Consider the following 15,827-nt stretch of genomic DNA (forward strand, 5'->3'; position numbering starts at 1 on the left):
CATATTTTTGCAACTCAACAGATGCAACATGCGTGCTAGCTTCAAGCCTCTATAAGACAGGGTTCCTCTTTCTTCGCCCCCTTTGCTAGAAACCCCAGAGCGGTAGCTCGAGACGGAGTAGACATAGTTGAGGCTTCATTGACCAAACAACTAGTCACTTCAGACTGTCTACTGAGATATCAGCTTGCTTCTGACAATATAACCCCTGATTATTTGAGATGGAGATTCACGTGCTGCAGCAGAGATTCAGACCAGGACCTCAATGGAAGCTAATATATGATGTCCTATGCCCAACACGACTCAACTAAATCCGACATATCACCCGCAACGGAACCAGATCTCAGCCTTCATAGCAAAGGCCCATTTCCAATAAACGGCGAGCCTATACAAAAGATCGTCTCACGTCAACGACCATGGCGCCGTATGGGGTTGAAGAAATAAAGAGCCTAAGGTACATCTCTTAAGTGAATGAACTAGGTCTCACAAATACGGCAGCAACAGACAAAAGCCTCAGATTGACATGACATTCAACTGGCAAGACATGGAAAGACTTGGTGCCGCGCGTGTTGAGGGTATCGGGGTGTTGTTGATTGAGCTGCAATCTGTAGGAGGGAGGACTATCGGAACACCGCACGTCTCGCACGAAGGTTAATATTTTTCTTTCTTTAGTTTCTACCATGATGCGCAAATCTGCGCCGTGTTGCACTCCGCTTCCGTATGTGAAAGCAACAAGGTTGGCTTCGGGTAGAAAGGTCCAGGACGCGCTATCTACTGTCATTTCAAGCCTTGCCAAGCCTGACTTACACCCGCCTGCTTGTCAAGTTCTTCAACAACATGGCATGGCTCTCAGCATTATGTTCAATCGCATCTCTTTCGAGAAACGTATCAGGGACACGATGCAATTATTGATCATCCCGGCTCCGACTACTGACCTGCTAGTAAGTGCAACTACTCATGGCTCGCATACCGCGACAACTTCCGTGGAATTCATAACCATCTTTTTTGGGATTCGTTAACGTTTTCCGATGTATTGAGTCGCGTACAATAAGCATTTGACATGCCCAATAGCCATAGTTGTGAGCCTTTCGCAAGAGCCCCACCGGATCAACACTACGACCATCGCGGAGACTTGCCGGATGGGAAACTCTAGGCAAAGCGGTGCGAGTAAACCGTCGGCGACTGAGTTGATTAGTACAACACACACCGCGGAGCCTCAACACCATCTACGGGTTTCACCGGTGAGAGAGTATGGCTCGCGAAACGCATCCCACATCCCGCCGGCGGCTACTCAAAGGTATATTCGAGTCAGATGGATTACAATGCAGCGTTGCCGGCCGCACGACCATACTCTAATGTTTAAAGTTTGGGGCGGGAGACCGGAGCCAAGACTTGAGCATTATCTCGTCTGATGAATGGGATCTTTCCAGGCCCTCGGTGAAGAAAACAGCAGACCCGAGTGTGACCATGGTGCAATCCGTACGCTTGTTGAGGAGCGAGGAAGGACTTGTCAACGTGTTAGTGGGTTGGCTGATGGCCGCACTCATCCGGAGGCTTCTCCCTGTCAGCTGTCGAACCAGGGCATGACGTTTTCTTACATTGCGATGCCACGCATTGTATTCGTCACCATGTCAGAGTGTTAGCCCAGCAGAGTAGCATCGAGTTGAAGAGATGCAGAAAGATGGGGGGGCCTGGGGGCTCCTGGCAGGAATCTGGACCGCAAGCCCTTGCAGCTCGACCGGCGCGGGAAGCGGTTACCTGTGGTTGAAAGTTTGGCGGAAGCCGGTCGCGGATCGCAGCAGGTAGCAGTATCCCGCTGGAAACATGCGCGTAGCAGAGCAAGTGCGGGGATGCTTGCCGTCCATCGGCGCGGGCTTTGGTCCCAGGTGCAGTAGATTGAAGGTTCCGAATCGGGATCTGTGAAGCTTATTCTCCCCGTCCTCGGACCAGGCGGTCTAGTGACAATCGGACATTGACCGTCGGTTCGTGCAGGTTTTTTGTCTTCTTTTTTGATTGCCTGCCGAAGGCAAGGACAAGGAGGGGTCGGGGCCGATTGCGTTTGCTGTGTCGACAGCTGCCATTTTCTTGGCATCGGAAGTCGTTGGAAGTAAATTTGTCGTACGAGGTTGGGTGGTTTGGTCCAATTTGGAGGTGACTGACTCGTAGGCGCCGTTGAAGAAAAATCGGCTTGGCGTGGTGTTGTCGATCCAGAAAAAAGCCTGGCGCAAGGTCGCGAAAAGGCCAGCCAAGCACAACGGAGCCGCACGCGAATGCGGTCCTGATCAACAGAGGGGATATGTAAAAATGTCAGAATGGCGTCTTCCAGTGCCTGCGGTGTCCTTAATTCAGAATTTTCATCGTGGCCGTCATCAGCTTGAAACTCTGAGAGTTGCAGTCTGTGGAAACGGCACGGTGGGCTTGCAGTCGACGATCCGATATCTGGCCCTATGGGAGTCGGGTCCTTGCCTTTTCAGTAAAGAGGTTATCAATGGCTTCCAAGATTTCATGGCGTGGGGTTGGTCCGCCAGGCTATCCACTACCGGTACCGGGGAGGGAGGGGAGAGGGGAGGGGAGGGGATCTGGGATCTGGGGACTGTCGGTGCGCTTGGAGTCCTGGAGACGTCGAAACGTGAGAATGAGAGAAAAAAGAAGGTTCTTTCCTCGAGGGTTCGGATGACGTTGTTTCTCCATGGAACGGGTGTGTTGTTGGCGGAGCTTTGGTTTCGGAAAAGGGCGATCTCTCTCTTGACTCGGTCTTTGGCGACATGTCTGCTACCCACGGCGTAGGTACACTGTTGCACTTGGGCAGGCACACCGATGTTTGATGATGCCCGTGGGACAGCCAGCAGGGCCTCAAAGGCTGGAGGTGAAGTGAAGAGAAGCCTCTCGTTGACGGGTGAGCTGAGTCAGCTCCCGTCTGGGCGTACATAGTAAGACCCTCGGGCGTCGTGGACAGTGACACGATACTCAGTGAGGCGCCCGTCGATGCACCCGGGGGCGCCTCCGAGCGAGGGGAGAGTCATTGTCTGTTCTTTGACACGGACGCCACCAATAGCTTGTTGCAGAGCCAATTCCAAGCGCAACAATGGATAGGTGGATGATTGGGCTGGACCAAGGGCCGGAACAGGCAAAGTCGAATGTCGAACGTGGCCGTGGAGAATGGCGGTTGAGGTGGGAAACATCGCTGCAGATACCTGCGGTGCGGTGCGGTTTTGGCTGCGCGATAGCGACACGAGGAATGCAGGTGACTGACTACCTTGCCTCAAGGTACGGTGACTTCCGATGTCACTGGAAGAGGCGGTGGCAGTGGCAGTGGCAGTGGCTGGCGCCGGCAGCGGACCTTGAGCACAGATTCCCCAAATAGGGAGAGCACCTGATAACCGACCGATCAACCCGTCCCAACACTTGACAAGGAGACTGGTCCTGAGAGAAGGGGACAGACTGCCTTGGCCAACATCTGGAGTGACGGAGTGTCGGTAATCGGGTTGCTTTGGCAGTGACGTGGTGACCACTCGCAAGCCGGCCTTTTCATCCCAGGTAGCTTTCCGAGAGCGAAGCGGCAAACACCAATACACCATGACAGAAACGAGGTGCCGTCGTCGTCCCTGACCGCAGCTAGCTGCAGATTGACAAGTTGCGGTCCCCACAAGCGTCGAGTTCGTCTCTCGAATGCCTCCATCCCGTCCAGTCCCCAAAAGAGGCGGCAACAGCGTGGCATACCATGCCATACCTGGCAGACTGGTATCCAAAGCAAGCAAGGTGGCATCTGCTGACCTTGTCGTCCTGCCAGTTGTTCGTCTGGCGCAGCAACTCTCACCTCCTCTTGGACCCCCTCACCCCTTCATGCTTAAACCCTCATGCGATCGACAAAGGGTCCGTATTCACAATTCGTCGTGTTAGACGATATGGTAGATCAACTATCACCCACAGCCTACCGCAGTACGGATACAGGCCATGGCATGGCATGGCCCGCTCGTACTTCGGTCCATTTCTCGCGCCATGACTGGGGGGAGCACCACAACAGAGAAACCCCATCTTCTGCATAGCAGAGGCCCAATGCCAGCCAAGCAATTCGCAGCAGTCTGCAGGCTGTGGTTTCTTGGCGCTCTTTTTGGGCGTCGGCCATTGCACCGCTTCGGCCCTGATTCTCCTCTCTCACAGTCGCCGTCGCATTGAGGCACAGAGAGCATGAGAATTTTTTTCCCGTCCTTCAGCAGGCTTCTCCTCAGTGTCTCTCCACTTTTGTTCTGTTATTCTCTCAGTCGGTCTGTCTCACCACGAACCGGGGTCGCGTGGTGCATTTTCCGCACTGCTCACGTCGCACAGAGAGAGAGCGCGAGGTAGATGGTAAGACAGGGCCGAGGTAGCGGGGGGCTTTGAGCCGCGTCGGCGACGGGGACCGGATGGATGCTGATTACAGAGCAGAGCGAGATTTCCCCGTCTGAAGGAGGGGGAATCCTCGGATGAGGAGGACGTGGAGGCGCGAGCTTGTGTGGACGGTGGCGAATTCACAACCTTGAGCCGAGTTTAAGTTGGAGGTTCCCAGTGATCCGGATCTTGTTTTTGGGGTCTGTCTGTCCATAGTAGAAGTCGGGACTTGGCTGTTGGTGTATTCGGACTCGGTCCCCCAAGAGGTAATCGTGGTGTACCGCCGTACGGTGTACCTGTGAATTCTACCTCGCCCAATGCCAGCTGAGGAGGTGGCGGGAGGACGCCGAGGGGACCTTCGGGAGGAGCACCCAGGAGATGTTGGATGTGGACTGTGGCCGACGGATTTAGGCGTTCAGTGGATGACATCCATTGTATTGTGGATATCCCGTGGATGTGCTTCAAAAAGTTGAAAGTGCTCTTTCTATTTTGTGTGAGTGCCGTGCCAGCTGCCGGTCCAGCGGCCATCCTGGAAGTTTCCCTTCTTAGAGAAGTGTTCATCTGGGTTCTCGAGGTCAGGGCATCCCGGCGCGTGTGCCTGGGTCCAGCTGGCAGGCAGGAGCGAACTCGAGCTTGGCCCAAAGAGGCCCAGAATCCGGGGTAGTCCCGCAGCGACAAGATGCGTGATTGGCTTCCAGAGAGACGAGGATCGACGCACTCGATGTCATCGCCCACCGCCCATTATTACGCAGTTCGCCGTAATTCGCCAAGCTATCTGTACCAGCCGCACCAGGGAGACTCCTGCGGCGGTTGGCGGTACGAACACTGAGAGGCACAGACGAGCGGATACCGCAGGACAGCTCCACAGCCGTATCCCAAGACGCCGCACCGTTCGACCCTCCTCCATCCTGCCGCGGTGCTTCCGCAGTCCATCCATGTCTTGTTGTTTTTGGACTCACTCTAGGGAATTGCCAGGCTCTGTGTCCTTACAAGGCCTGCTGACAAGGAAGCCGGGTGTCGTCGTTATCTCGCGCATTGCCGCCTGTCTGTCAGTGCTATTCATCATGGCCCGTCACCGCTGGTGTGGATTAAGCGGTAGCGAATGCAAGTGCAAAACGTCCTTGGTACTCCGTACACTCCATGGAGCTTATGTGCTCTCGCAGACTCGCAGTAGTGTCGGGGAATCTTGGGACTCAGTCGAGCGGAGAGCTGCGAGGGGTCCACGGCAATCTCGCTCTGCCACTCCGAGGCGGCAACGGGACTGGACGCTGTCGGGTCCATGTGGACGGCGCTGGCTGAGGCCGACAGCGACCGCCCTGTCTGCGGCGGGGGAGCACTGCAAAAGACCTGCTCTGATTCGCATCGTCACCCACTCGTCCAGCGCGCTACTTTCTTCGCAGCAGGTGCTGCGGAATAAGTGCAGAATCAGTGTGTACTCCATAGCAAGGTAGCCACTTCACTCCATAATAATTATTGTGGGAGCAGAGCAGGTATCCTTCGGCAAAGCAACACTCCATCGCTCTCACAGTTCACTCCATTGTCCCTCCATCCATCCATGCCTTTCCATACTGAGCGCGCCGTGGCTCCTGTCCTGCATCGGAAAACTCTGCAACACCAGTGGCTGAATGTCCGCTTGCCGCCCGTTGGTGATTAGCCATCAACATCCATCAGCGACCACCGTTTTCTGCATGCCAGCATACCTTAGGTCATAATGATAGTATGTATACCGTAGTACTGCGTAGGTTGCGAGGCTTGCGCTTTATTGCCGGACTCTGCCAACCCTGCAAACCTGGAAATAATAACGAAAAAAATCAACCTTGATGCCAAGACCGCCGCAGCAGCAGCACAGCAAACAAGCAACCTGCTCCCAAGTGTGTGTGAGAATGAGGTGTGGACTGTACCCAAGAAAAAAAAACCCACCCGACCTCTCGCTTTGCTTTTGCCCACTTGCGGAGGCAGGTACCTTCCACAAAGTACCTACCTTCTTTGTATGTAGGGAACCAGGTTGGATACCGAACAAGGTACGCCCTACTTAGCGTTGGGTTGTTTAACGCCCAGCATTTCGCATTCGCCCGTTTCTCTCCCTCTACCTACCTTGCCTGAGTCTACCGGCCTTGTACTTTGCTGCCTCACCGTCCGTCCATCTCATCTTTTCCGCCAATTCTTTCTTCTACTTTTCTGCTTTCTTCCTCCCGAGTCTGCTGGCTTTCCCGTCCGTCCTCGCCTGCGGCTTAAGCATTCAACCGACCCGACCGACTTGACTTCGCTTGCCTGCCGCTTGTTCTTGCCAGCAGCAGCTTGTATGACGCTTGCGCCCTCTCTGCCTGTGCCAGTGCCAATTGCGCGCCGCGGATTCGTCGGACCTCCACACCACTTGGAACTGCCGACTACGAACATATTCGCGCAAGCTTGCAGCTAGAAGGATTACATGACTGCACCAGACTACATCGACGGGGAAAAAACTTCCAACTTTACTGCCCCAGCCTTTTCCCGTCAGCCAGCTTCTTTACCCGTTTCCCCGGCCGCCACGAACGACTAAGCGACCCCGACATTTTTTCCCATCTCCCCAAACAGCCATCGCCAAAGCTTCTCCAACCTGTCGACCTCGTCGCGTGTGCCCGTCCAACCCACGATAGCTACGCCCCTGCCGAACGTCCTTCGCCCAGGACCCTCGATGCCCGCCGAGCGAGTTGCGCCCCGAACGTCAACATACTTACTGCGTCCATGTGTCAGACCCTAAAGCCATGGCATGGTTGTCATCGGTGTACAGTTAGCAACCCACCGTCCTTCTCCAAACCTCCGTGGTGGTAAATCCTGGTCGACTCCCCCTGCCTCGACGCTTCTTCTCGCCGAGCATGTCAGTCGTCACTGCCACTGACGATGGCGTCCCGGATCGTGGTCCGGCTGTCTTTGCCGTGACAACGGCAACATTCGTATTAGCGAGTGTCATGGTAGCCGCCCGCCTTTTCTGCAGGCGCTTCATCGTCAGAAATGTCAGCTGGGACGACAAGACCATGTTCCTGGCCTGGCTGATTGCCTTTGGATTGTCTTTCACCATTTGCTTCGGCACCCGTAGAGGACTTGGCCGTTATGATTCCGACATTGCTAGGAGCCATTGGGATTCATTGCGAGCGTGCGAATATGTCTTTTCAATACTCTATGTGAGTGACCTCTTGGCGCTTTTGGCGTGCCGTGTCGCGCTGTGGCCGCCTCCCGCTTACAACCTCGCAGAATCCCGCCCTTATGGCAACAAAAACCGCCGTCTTGATCTTTTACCTGCGACTCTCCAAAAACACCCAAAAAGTACTTAGATTCGCTTCTTGGGTCACTCTGGGCATCGTCAATCTCGCTGGCACCGTGCTCACCCTCATGAACATTTTTCAATGTCGACCCGTTCAGGCAGCGTGGGAGGTTGGGCAGGACACCTCCCAATGCATCCCGCTGCTTACCGAATTCATTTGCTCAGCGCCGATAAATATCGTCACCGATCTGGCCATCTTGGCCCTACCGATACCAGTCTTAACCGGCATGAGACTGCCTCCGAGACAGAAGATCATCCTCGTCCTTACCTTTACCCTCGGTATCTTTGTTACTGTCGTGGACGTCGTCCGCATCTACTACTTACAGCAAGCCGTCACCTCTGTCCCTACCGGCGTATCGACCGACCCGAACTCCCGCTTTGGCGGCACCCCGAACTTCGCTTGGAACTCGTCCCTGTCTTTCATGTGGTCAGCTGTGGAGGTGAACGTTGGAATGTCGTGTGCTTGCATCCCGACTCTGAAGCCTCTCATCATCAAGATCCTCCCTGCCATGATCATTGACCCCGACGGAACGCGCTCGAGCACTCAGACGGAAAAGGACATCCTGGACAGCCCGAGAAACCGTAACGGCAGCGACGGCCTGATTTTGCCGACAACGAACCCGAACCGTGGCAGTGTCAGTGTCCAGCAGCCACCTGCGGCAGCTCGTGCCAGCCGAGATTTCGGAGCGTCTTTGAATCCTACGACTGCAGACACCGATGGCAATGGGCTGACCGCGCTCGAGTTTCTCACCACCCCCGAAATGACGCTAGAACAATTCGAGGCGTCCAGCGCAGGCAGGCTAGGTGGGATGAGGACCAGAACTTCCATGGCGACCAGCAGAGAGAATACCATCTATTTTGGCTTCGTCAATATGAGGCGGCCGAAAAGCATGGTCAAGTGTGATTCTCAAGAATCGTTCCGCTACTGCCTCGTGGTTACCATCCTATTCCTGATGTGGGGCATCTCGTACGGCCTGCTCAACACCCTCAACAACGTCATTTCGAGCGTCTCACAAATGTCTGTGGCCCAGACGCTTGGTCTCACAACCGCGTACTTTGGCGGCGGTTACTTCTTTGGCCCCTTGGTCGTGGGTGAGTGGATTTTGAGGCGCGATGAGCACCACCGCAGAAACCGGAAGAACAACCGGCACGGGGCCGAGAGCGTCGGGGGCTTCAAGGTGACATTCATTGTTGGACTTTGCTTTTATGGCGTTGGGACCATTATCTTCTGGCCATCTGCCGTCACCAAGTCTTGGGGTGGTTTCTTACTCAGCAACTTTGTCGTTGGCTTTGGTTTGTCCGTCCTGGAAACAGGTGCGAACGCCTTCCTGATTCTCTGTGGACCGCCAGAGTACGGCGAGACACGACTTCTGCTCGCCCAGGGCGTTCAAGGCATCGGCGCCGTTCTAAGCGGTCTGATGGCTCAGCGGGTCTTCTTCACCAAGATCACCAATCAGGACGGTACCAACGACAACTCCACAACGCTACTCAACGTCCAATGGACCTACCTTGCCATCACGCTTTTGTGTGTGGCCCTCGGGCTGTTCTTCTATTACATGCCCCTACCAGAACTAAACGACAACGAACTACAAGAAACAGCAGACCGGCTGCCAGTCAACCCCCATAAGCGCAGCATTGGCGGGCTACAACTCCGGACATGGAGCCTAATATTTGCCGTCATTGCCCAATGGACCTACGTCGCTTCGCAAGAATGCAACAACATATTTTTTCGCGCCCTGCTCATCGCCATCCTTCCGAACCAAGAAGACGCCGGATCAGCGGCAACGAACGCAGACACGAACCCAGGGGAGAACAGCGACAAACCGCCTGGCCTTGCACTGGGGGTGACGGACTATCACCTCGTTGCCCACAGCGCATTTGCCGTATCGCGATTCATCGTCGCATACCTCACGTACTTGTCCGTTCGAAACCCTCGCATGCCAAAGCCGAGAACGTGGCTATCAATCAGCGTGGGCCTGTCGCTTTTCGCTGCCCTTCTCACGGTGGTGCTCAGGCCGGCGGACCCCAACATGCTGCTGATCCCGGTTGTCCTGTTCTACTTTGGCGAAGGACCCGTCTGGCCGCTAATCTTTGCCATCGGCCTTCGAGGCCAGGGCCGGCGGACGAAGCGGGCGGCCGCTTTCATCACCATGGGTGGCTCCGGCGCCGCCTTCTTCCCCTACGTCATGTACGCCATCATCAACAACGGCGCCACGGTGCAGCTTGCATTTGTCCTCATCGTGGCCCTCTTCGTGCTGACGGCCTTTTACCCCATCTGGCTCGAGTCCCTCAAGGACGCAAGGGCTATGACGAATCCCGAGCACTCGGTCATCACCGCCGAGGAGCGTCAGGCTCACGAAGACGAGATCGACATGAACCGCGAAGTAAGGAGGCGCCGACGAACACTGTCCACCATTGCGGCGAAGCGCAAGCGAGGCAGTATCTTTAGCAAAATATCCCCGTTTGGCAGAACCAACGGGGAAAGCGTTACTCCCCCGGCCGTTGAGCATTCTGAAGAAAAGAATTCCAACAAGTCGTCTGAGGCGAGCAACGATACACGGTCCCAGACCGTATGAATGAGCGATGTTTTTGATTACTGTGCAGGCCATTGAGCCTGTTTATATTAATTGTTATATACCCAATGATAATGACGTTCGATGAATGAAAAGTTATGATTTAGACACTTCATATCTTGACCGCTTCAAAACTTTTCCGTGAGCTTCCATCGTGACCAACCTACATTGCCAACCCTGACGAAATCTTTTCAAAAACCTGCACGCCCTCTCTGCCCAGCGCCGTGCCGACCCCGACGGCATACGCCCCGACGCTCTTCATCCGCCTGAACCCATCCGCATCCGACACGCCGCCGACCCCGATGACTTTGATGTGCAACAACTCGGGCTCCTGCGAGACCAGCTCCGCAATCGTCTTGACATTTCCCAAAGCCAGCGGGTGCAGCGGCGCACCGGCCATGCCGCCGAGCCCGGAGCCGGGGAGCCGCGGCGCCAGCTCATCTGTCTCTTCTTCCAACAACAGACACGAGCCGAGCGTGTTCACCGCCGTGATGAAGCTGATCTTGCTCGGCACCTTGAGCATCGCGTTCGTGGTCACGACGGTCGCGTCCTCGCGCAGCGCGGCGATGAGCTCCTGGTAGTGCGCCGGGTGGGTGTACGGCGGCGTCTTCAGCCCGACGGGGACGGCGGGCGTCTGCGGGAGGGCGGCGAGGTAGGCCTTCAGCTGGGCGCGGTCCGACGCGGGCGGCGCGGCGGCGGCGATGTTGGGGCACGAGAGGTTGATCTCCATCGCGAGCGGGTGCGTCGTCGTGGCGGCGAAGGCGGCGACGCGGGCGTAGCATTCTGCGATCTCGTTCGGGGAGCCGGTGACGCTTACGATGATGAGCTTGCGGTGGTGGTGGCCCTCGATGGGGGATGTGGGCAGCTCGGCGATGAAGTCGAGGTAGGTGTCGAGGGGGAGCGGGGAGTAGCCCAGGTTGTTGAGCGAGGCGACGTCTTCTGGGCGCAGGTCCTTCGGGGTGGTGTGGTGGGAGGAGGAGTTGGGGACGGTGGGGGAGGGGCGGGAGGTTGATGGGGAGAAGAAGGTGTACTGGTGGCGCGCGTCGGAGTGGGCGAAGCCGGAGAGGAGGGAGGTGCGTGTGGTGAGGGCGCCGGTGTGCGGCGAGGCGTGGAGGGCTTTGAGGTCGGAGAGCGTTGTGCACCAGGGGTTGGCGGAGTTGAGGAGGGGCGGGGAGATTTTGAGCTCTGGCGGAGGAGGGGCGTTCATCTTTGGGGTTTTGGGGTGGTTCTCTGATGAAGTTCCCTGAATGATGCTGCAGGACTTATTCACTGAGACATTGGATAGTGAGTGTGGCGGGATGTCAGTGTAAGTGAGTGAGTTCGCAATGAATGAGGAGAGGGAAATGAGATGAGGTTGTCGCCAGGTCTCCCGAGTCCAGCGCGGCGAGGTGGGGGGAGGCGGGGTTGATAAGATAAGCCGCCCCGGCGAGGTCCGAGGGGCCGGACGGGCCTTTCGGCCGATGTTCGACGGTCAGATTTGTGGCTTCTGTGGATTGGAGGGAGAGTATGTTTTTCGCCAGTTTAGGAAGGTTCTGTGCGGCGATTAGTGTGCGTTGAGGCGTGCGAGGCTTTTGTTTTCTTCCCTATTCCGTGTGAGGCGTGAGAGGCAGGTAGGGTTGGATGATATGGTCCGAAACCGTGAATAAAGATGTCGACGTATGCTCAATGACTACTTTCACGCAAATCCTAAGTGCTCTTAAACCTTAAAGTAAAATTCTCATCACAATCTTATGAGGTATAATAGCCAAGGAGCCTGATGAACGTTTTAAGTATCTACGTAACGTCAACTTATACGGCGAGAATACTCACCGGGCAGTGGAAAAGTACGAAGGAAGCTTGCTATATCGGTCACATATTATCCTGTGGCTACAAGACGATAGTTCGCATGCATGAATCACTGCGAAATACAGCCTAGCTTAGAAGAAGTCTTGTATTACCATTCGATTTTGGCGGTCTTGGAATATCACTTTAAACGAGACAATTGGTACTTGTATCGTCTGGGCGACGCGTCCTGAAGGACAAACGGCTTCAAGTGCCTTTCTGAGCAGAACCATCTATCCGTGCCAATAATGGCAATACCTTTCTACACAGAAACACACAATCCAGGCGTTGAGAATTGCCTGTATTTCCTGAAAAAGAGTTCGTATACAGTGGCTGAAGCTCTTGACTGGATGTTGACCTTTTCTGAAGCAAATATCACACAATCGCTGGTGTAGGTACGAATACTTCCATGACAATGCCTTGAAGACAAATCGCGAGTAGAATGACGAGGGGTGACAGCTTCATTCTCACGGAGCATGCTTGTCTAGTTGCTTAGAGATGTATTACTATCATATTGAGGTACGTGCCTCCTTCGAACTTCGCGTGTAGCGGGGCATAGCTAGAAGAAAGCATCATGAACGCCCTTTCTCCCCATTTATTCTATTGCCAGATGGAATAAAGAGCCTTCACACCATTGAGTTAGTGTGGTCGAGTTGAGGGTGTTGATATTCAGCATGTCCCGGCGTGGCCACATCCGGCATGCTCAAGAGCCTCCAGACATCCCCATTCAGCTCCAGGAACTCAACATAAGTGTTGATGTACACACATGATAGTTTCATCCGGCCTAGACGACGGCGTGGAGTTTTAAAGGGATTTAATGCTATCTTGTCATTTCCTCTGCTGTGGATGCCACGGGAATGTTATTGATCAATCGATCGGGTACGCCGACTGACCCGAGTCACTTACCGCATCAAAAAAAGCAGAACGAGCGGTTGTAAGTCACGTTTTAAAAGCTTCAATCGTTGGTCAGTTTACTCCAGACGGTCCTCCAAAGCGATACACCTCTCGAGAACACGAATATTTCTCAAGTAGTAAGGGACGGAGATGACCGACAGCCCGATGAATTCGGGCTTTCAAAATCATTGTGGCTTCATGTTTGGTTTCGCATCATATTCCTGATCAAGGTACCTCAAATATCTGGTTCGGCGCCATTTTCATTGCTGCATACCGGGCGCTGTGGGTTCGTGAGGAATCTTGCCTTTACAAGAGGCTACAGGGATCTGATAAGACAGTCACCTCGGCGAATGGGAAGAAACCTCTCGTGCTGTGAAATGGGTTCCCGCAGAGAGCGATCAGTATACATGTTTGCGGTACTGCTAACTTATGCTGTGGATCGAATGACTTCAAGCTCTAACCTTGGTATGGGGATGATAACGCGTTCGGTACTATTCTTTGCAGAAGAAGAGCATTCAACACGGTGAATTGTGATGGATCAAGCTTGTTGGAACATACAAGATCATAGCGTCTCATGTGTATTGTGAACAGTGGTTTCTGCTCGCGGTCACTGTAGTGTATATAATAGGTTCAACCAGGCTTACTCTAGTAGTTCGTCAGTAATGGTTGTAGCTTCGGTGGCTGGAACCTTACAAAACAGAGAGAACAGTCGACGATGGCTGCCGATAGAACCTGGAACTTGTTAACCGAGCAAATGTGGAAATCAAATGCCACGTCTGGAACTTTAGACATATTCACAGTACTCTACATGGTCCTTTTCAAGCAAATCCAGTGTCCTAGGAATATAGGCCGTGTAGACTTCTCTTGGACTGGACTAGAGACTATTTAAGAAACTCACCGGAGCGTTGCCAATCTTCGTCTAGAGGGCGGCCATGATTTTCATGTCTGAGAGGCGTTAAAACACTACTGTGCAAGCTATATTATTATGAGTTGCAATAACATACATCCAATGGGGTACATGGATACACTTCTAAATCACCAATACTGCGAGCCGTTCATATATGGGCCAGCAGGGGAAGAACGCACCGATATCTCACCGAGTTGACGGTGCTTGTTTCACTTCCCGCGCAGCATCTGAGTACTAGAGATAGAACGAACGCGGCCAAATCGCTCTGATTGAAGCCGATTCGCCCAGAAAATGAAGTGTCTTCGCCCAGCACATATTCTCGGGAGTCTGGTCGAGCTCTTAAGCCCAAGACGTCTTACTCCAGGCGTACAGGTGGTTTTGCACTCACTCACTTGATAAGTATAGGATCACAAATCATGAATATGCTCCATGTGGAAACGCTCCCCATCATCTGCCGGTAGGTCTGGGTGCCCGTTCATGGTGTGATGTTAGCATACCCCCTCGGATTCGCTCTGACAATCCGCATCAGCATCAGTGGCCCGGTCGTATCTCGTAAACGACGGAGGGTAACAATTACACTGCCGGCCGTCACCACGGCATCTCCCCGGAGTCTGCTCTTTTAGCGAATGGCACATGCAATGCATGCACCCGCCCCTGAGGCACAAGACAAGAGGCGAACGATTCCATCTGAGACCGCTCCAGGTGTCGTCCAAACGGTGGTGAAGCCAGGCTATAGCTGGCTCCTTCTAAGAGTCGCACAGCTTCTCCGGAGTGGTCACGCGTCAAGCCCGGCCTCCGTTCGGCACGGCCGTCGTCCGTCCGCCCCCGCCCATCCCCGGCGCACCGCGCACCCCTCAAACGAATATTACACGAGCAAAACAACCTCGAACCGACCATTCCGTCCCGTCGCCAGACACGCCGAAGCCAACTAGACTTTCGTATCCCGCCCTCGTACCAATCGCGCCTTGCCAAAGCCATACAGCCAGCCCTCCACACGCGTTCAGCAGCTTGAGGTAGGTACCTTACCTCTCCCCCGCATCTCCGCAATACTTGCCCCGAAAACCTTACCAACAGCGCTGGCTGCTGATGCTGATCCCTTCCCAGTCCCGTCCGGCGTCGAGATTAACACCCAGGAACGCCGCGCGTGACCCGAATCCAGGGTCGACCAACCCACGGAAAACCACCAGAGACCCTTTTCCATGCGTCCATCCACCCAACCCCCTCCCAACTCAAAACTTCCTTCAGATCCTTCCCATTTGATATGTTGGATTCAAATCGTGGGCAGCGAGCTGGCAGTGTAGCTGAGCACCCATCACTCACTCATTCTCCCTCTCCCCGCCTTTTCCCGTTTCCCACATCCTGCAGCAGTCGTTGAGTTGACTGACAGCTCCAGCGCACAGCCAGGCACGCGCGCCACACAAACCCCGGACTGGACCCCCCAGCTCCCCCCAACCCCAGAAATGCTACCCCAACCTCACTACCACCTCACTACCAGCCCGCCCTAACCTCAGGTCGCCCGATATGTGCCCTCTGCTATATGGCCCCCCCCCCCTTCATTCTTCTAGAATAAAAGAAAAGAAACCGCGAAAGAAAGGGCCTCAGATGCGACGGCCCGAACTGCCGCGCAAAACGGAGCCCGTCTCCTCCACACCTCCTCTCATCTCTTCACTCCAACAGAGCAAGGTACCTTACCAGCAGCAGACCTCCATCCGCACACCACGGAGCCGCACACACCGCTGCCGCCACAACTTCACCTCCACGATGTAGTTGGGTACCTTGTACGCATACTGCAAGTATGAGAGAAAAGGCCCCATGCATCCTCCTGCCTGCCTGCCTGCCGATTCCTCGCACCGTTCCCTTCCCGACCCGAGCGAATACCGAGGGGGCAACTCAGCAGGGTATCGCCCGTCGTGTTCAGACCCTGGTTTCCGGTGCCTCTGCCCGCCTGCCTGCCCCAAATCCCCGC

At 54.8% G+C, this 15,827-nt stretch overlaps 2 protein-coding genes across 2 annotated transcripts; one reads left to right on the forward strand and one right to left on the reverse strand.

The window, feature by feature from the left end:
- Positions 1–7,220: 7,220 nt before the first annotated feature.
- Positions 7,221–11,251, forward strand: GCG54_00011435 (L-fucose permease; the record flags this gene model as incomplete). The annotated part of the gene is made up of 3 exons (XM_045411340.1): positions 7,221–7,526; positions 7,597–10,236; positions 10,460–11,251. The coding sequence occupies 3 exons, from the start codon at positions 7,221–7,223 to the stop codon at positions 11,249–11,251; spliced, it is 3,738 nt and encodes a 1,245-aa protein (XP_045268398.1).
- On the reverse strand, positions 10,403–11,446 carry GCG54_00011436 (putative dihydroorotate dehydrogenase A (fumarate); the record flags this gene model as incomplete). Its single annotated transcript, XM_045411341.1, has 1 exon — positions 10,403–11,446. One exon carries the CDS (start codon positions 11,444–11,446, stop codon positions 10,403–10,405), a length of 1,044 nt encoding a protein of 347 aa, XP_045268399.1.
- Between the last annotated feature and the right edge of the window lie 4,381 nt (positions 11,447–15,827).

The sequence above is a fragment of the Colletotrichum gloeosporioides genome (genome assembly GCF_011800055.1).
Source record: "Colletotrichum gloeosporioides strain Lc1 chromosome Unknown consensus_17, whole genome shotgun sequence".
Taxonomy (NCBI): domain Eukaryota; kingdom Fungi; phylum Ascomycota; class Sordariomycetes; order Glomerellales; family Glomerellaceae; genus Colletotrichum; species Colletotrichum gloeosporioides.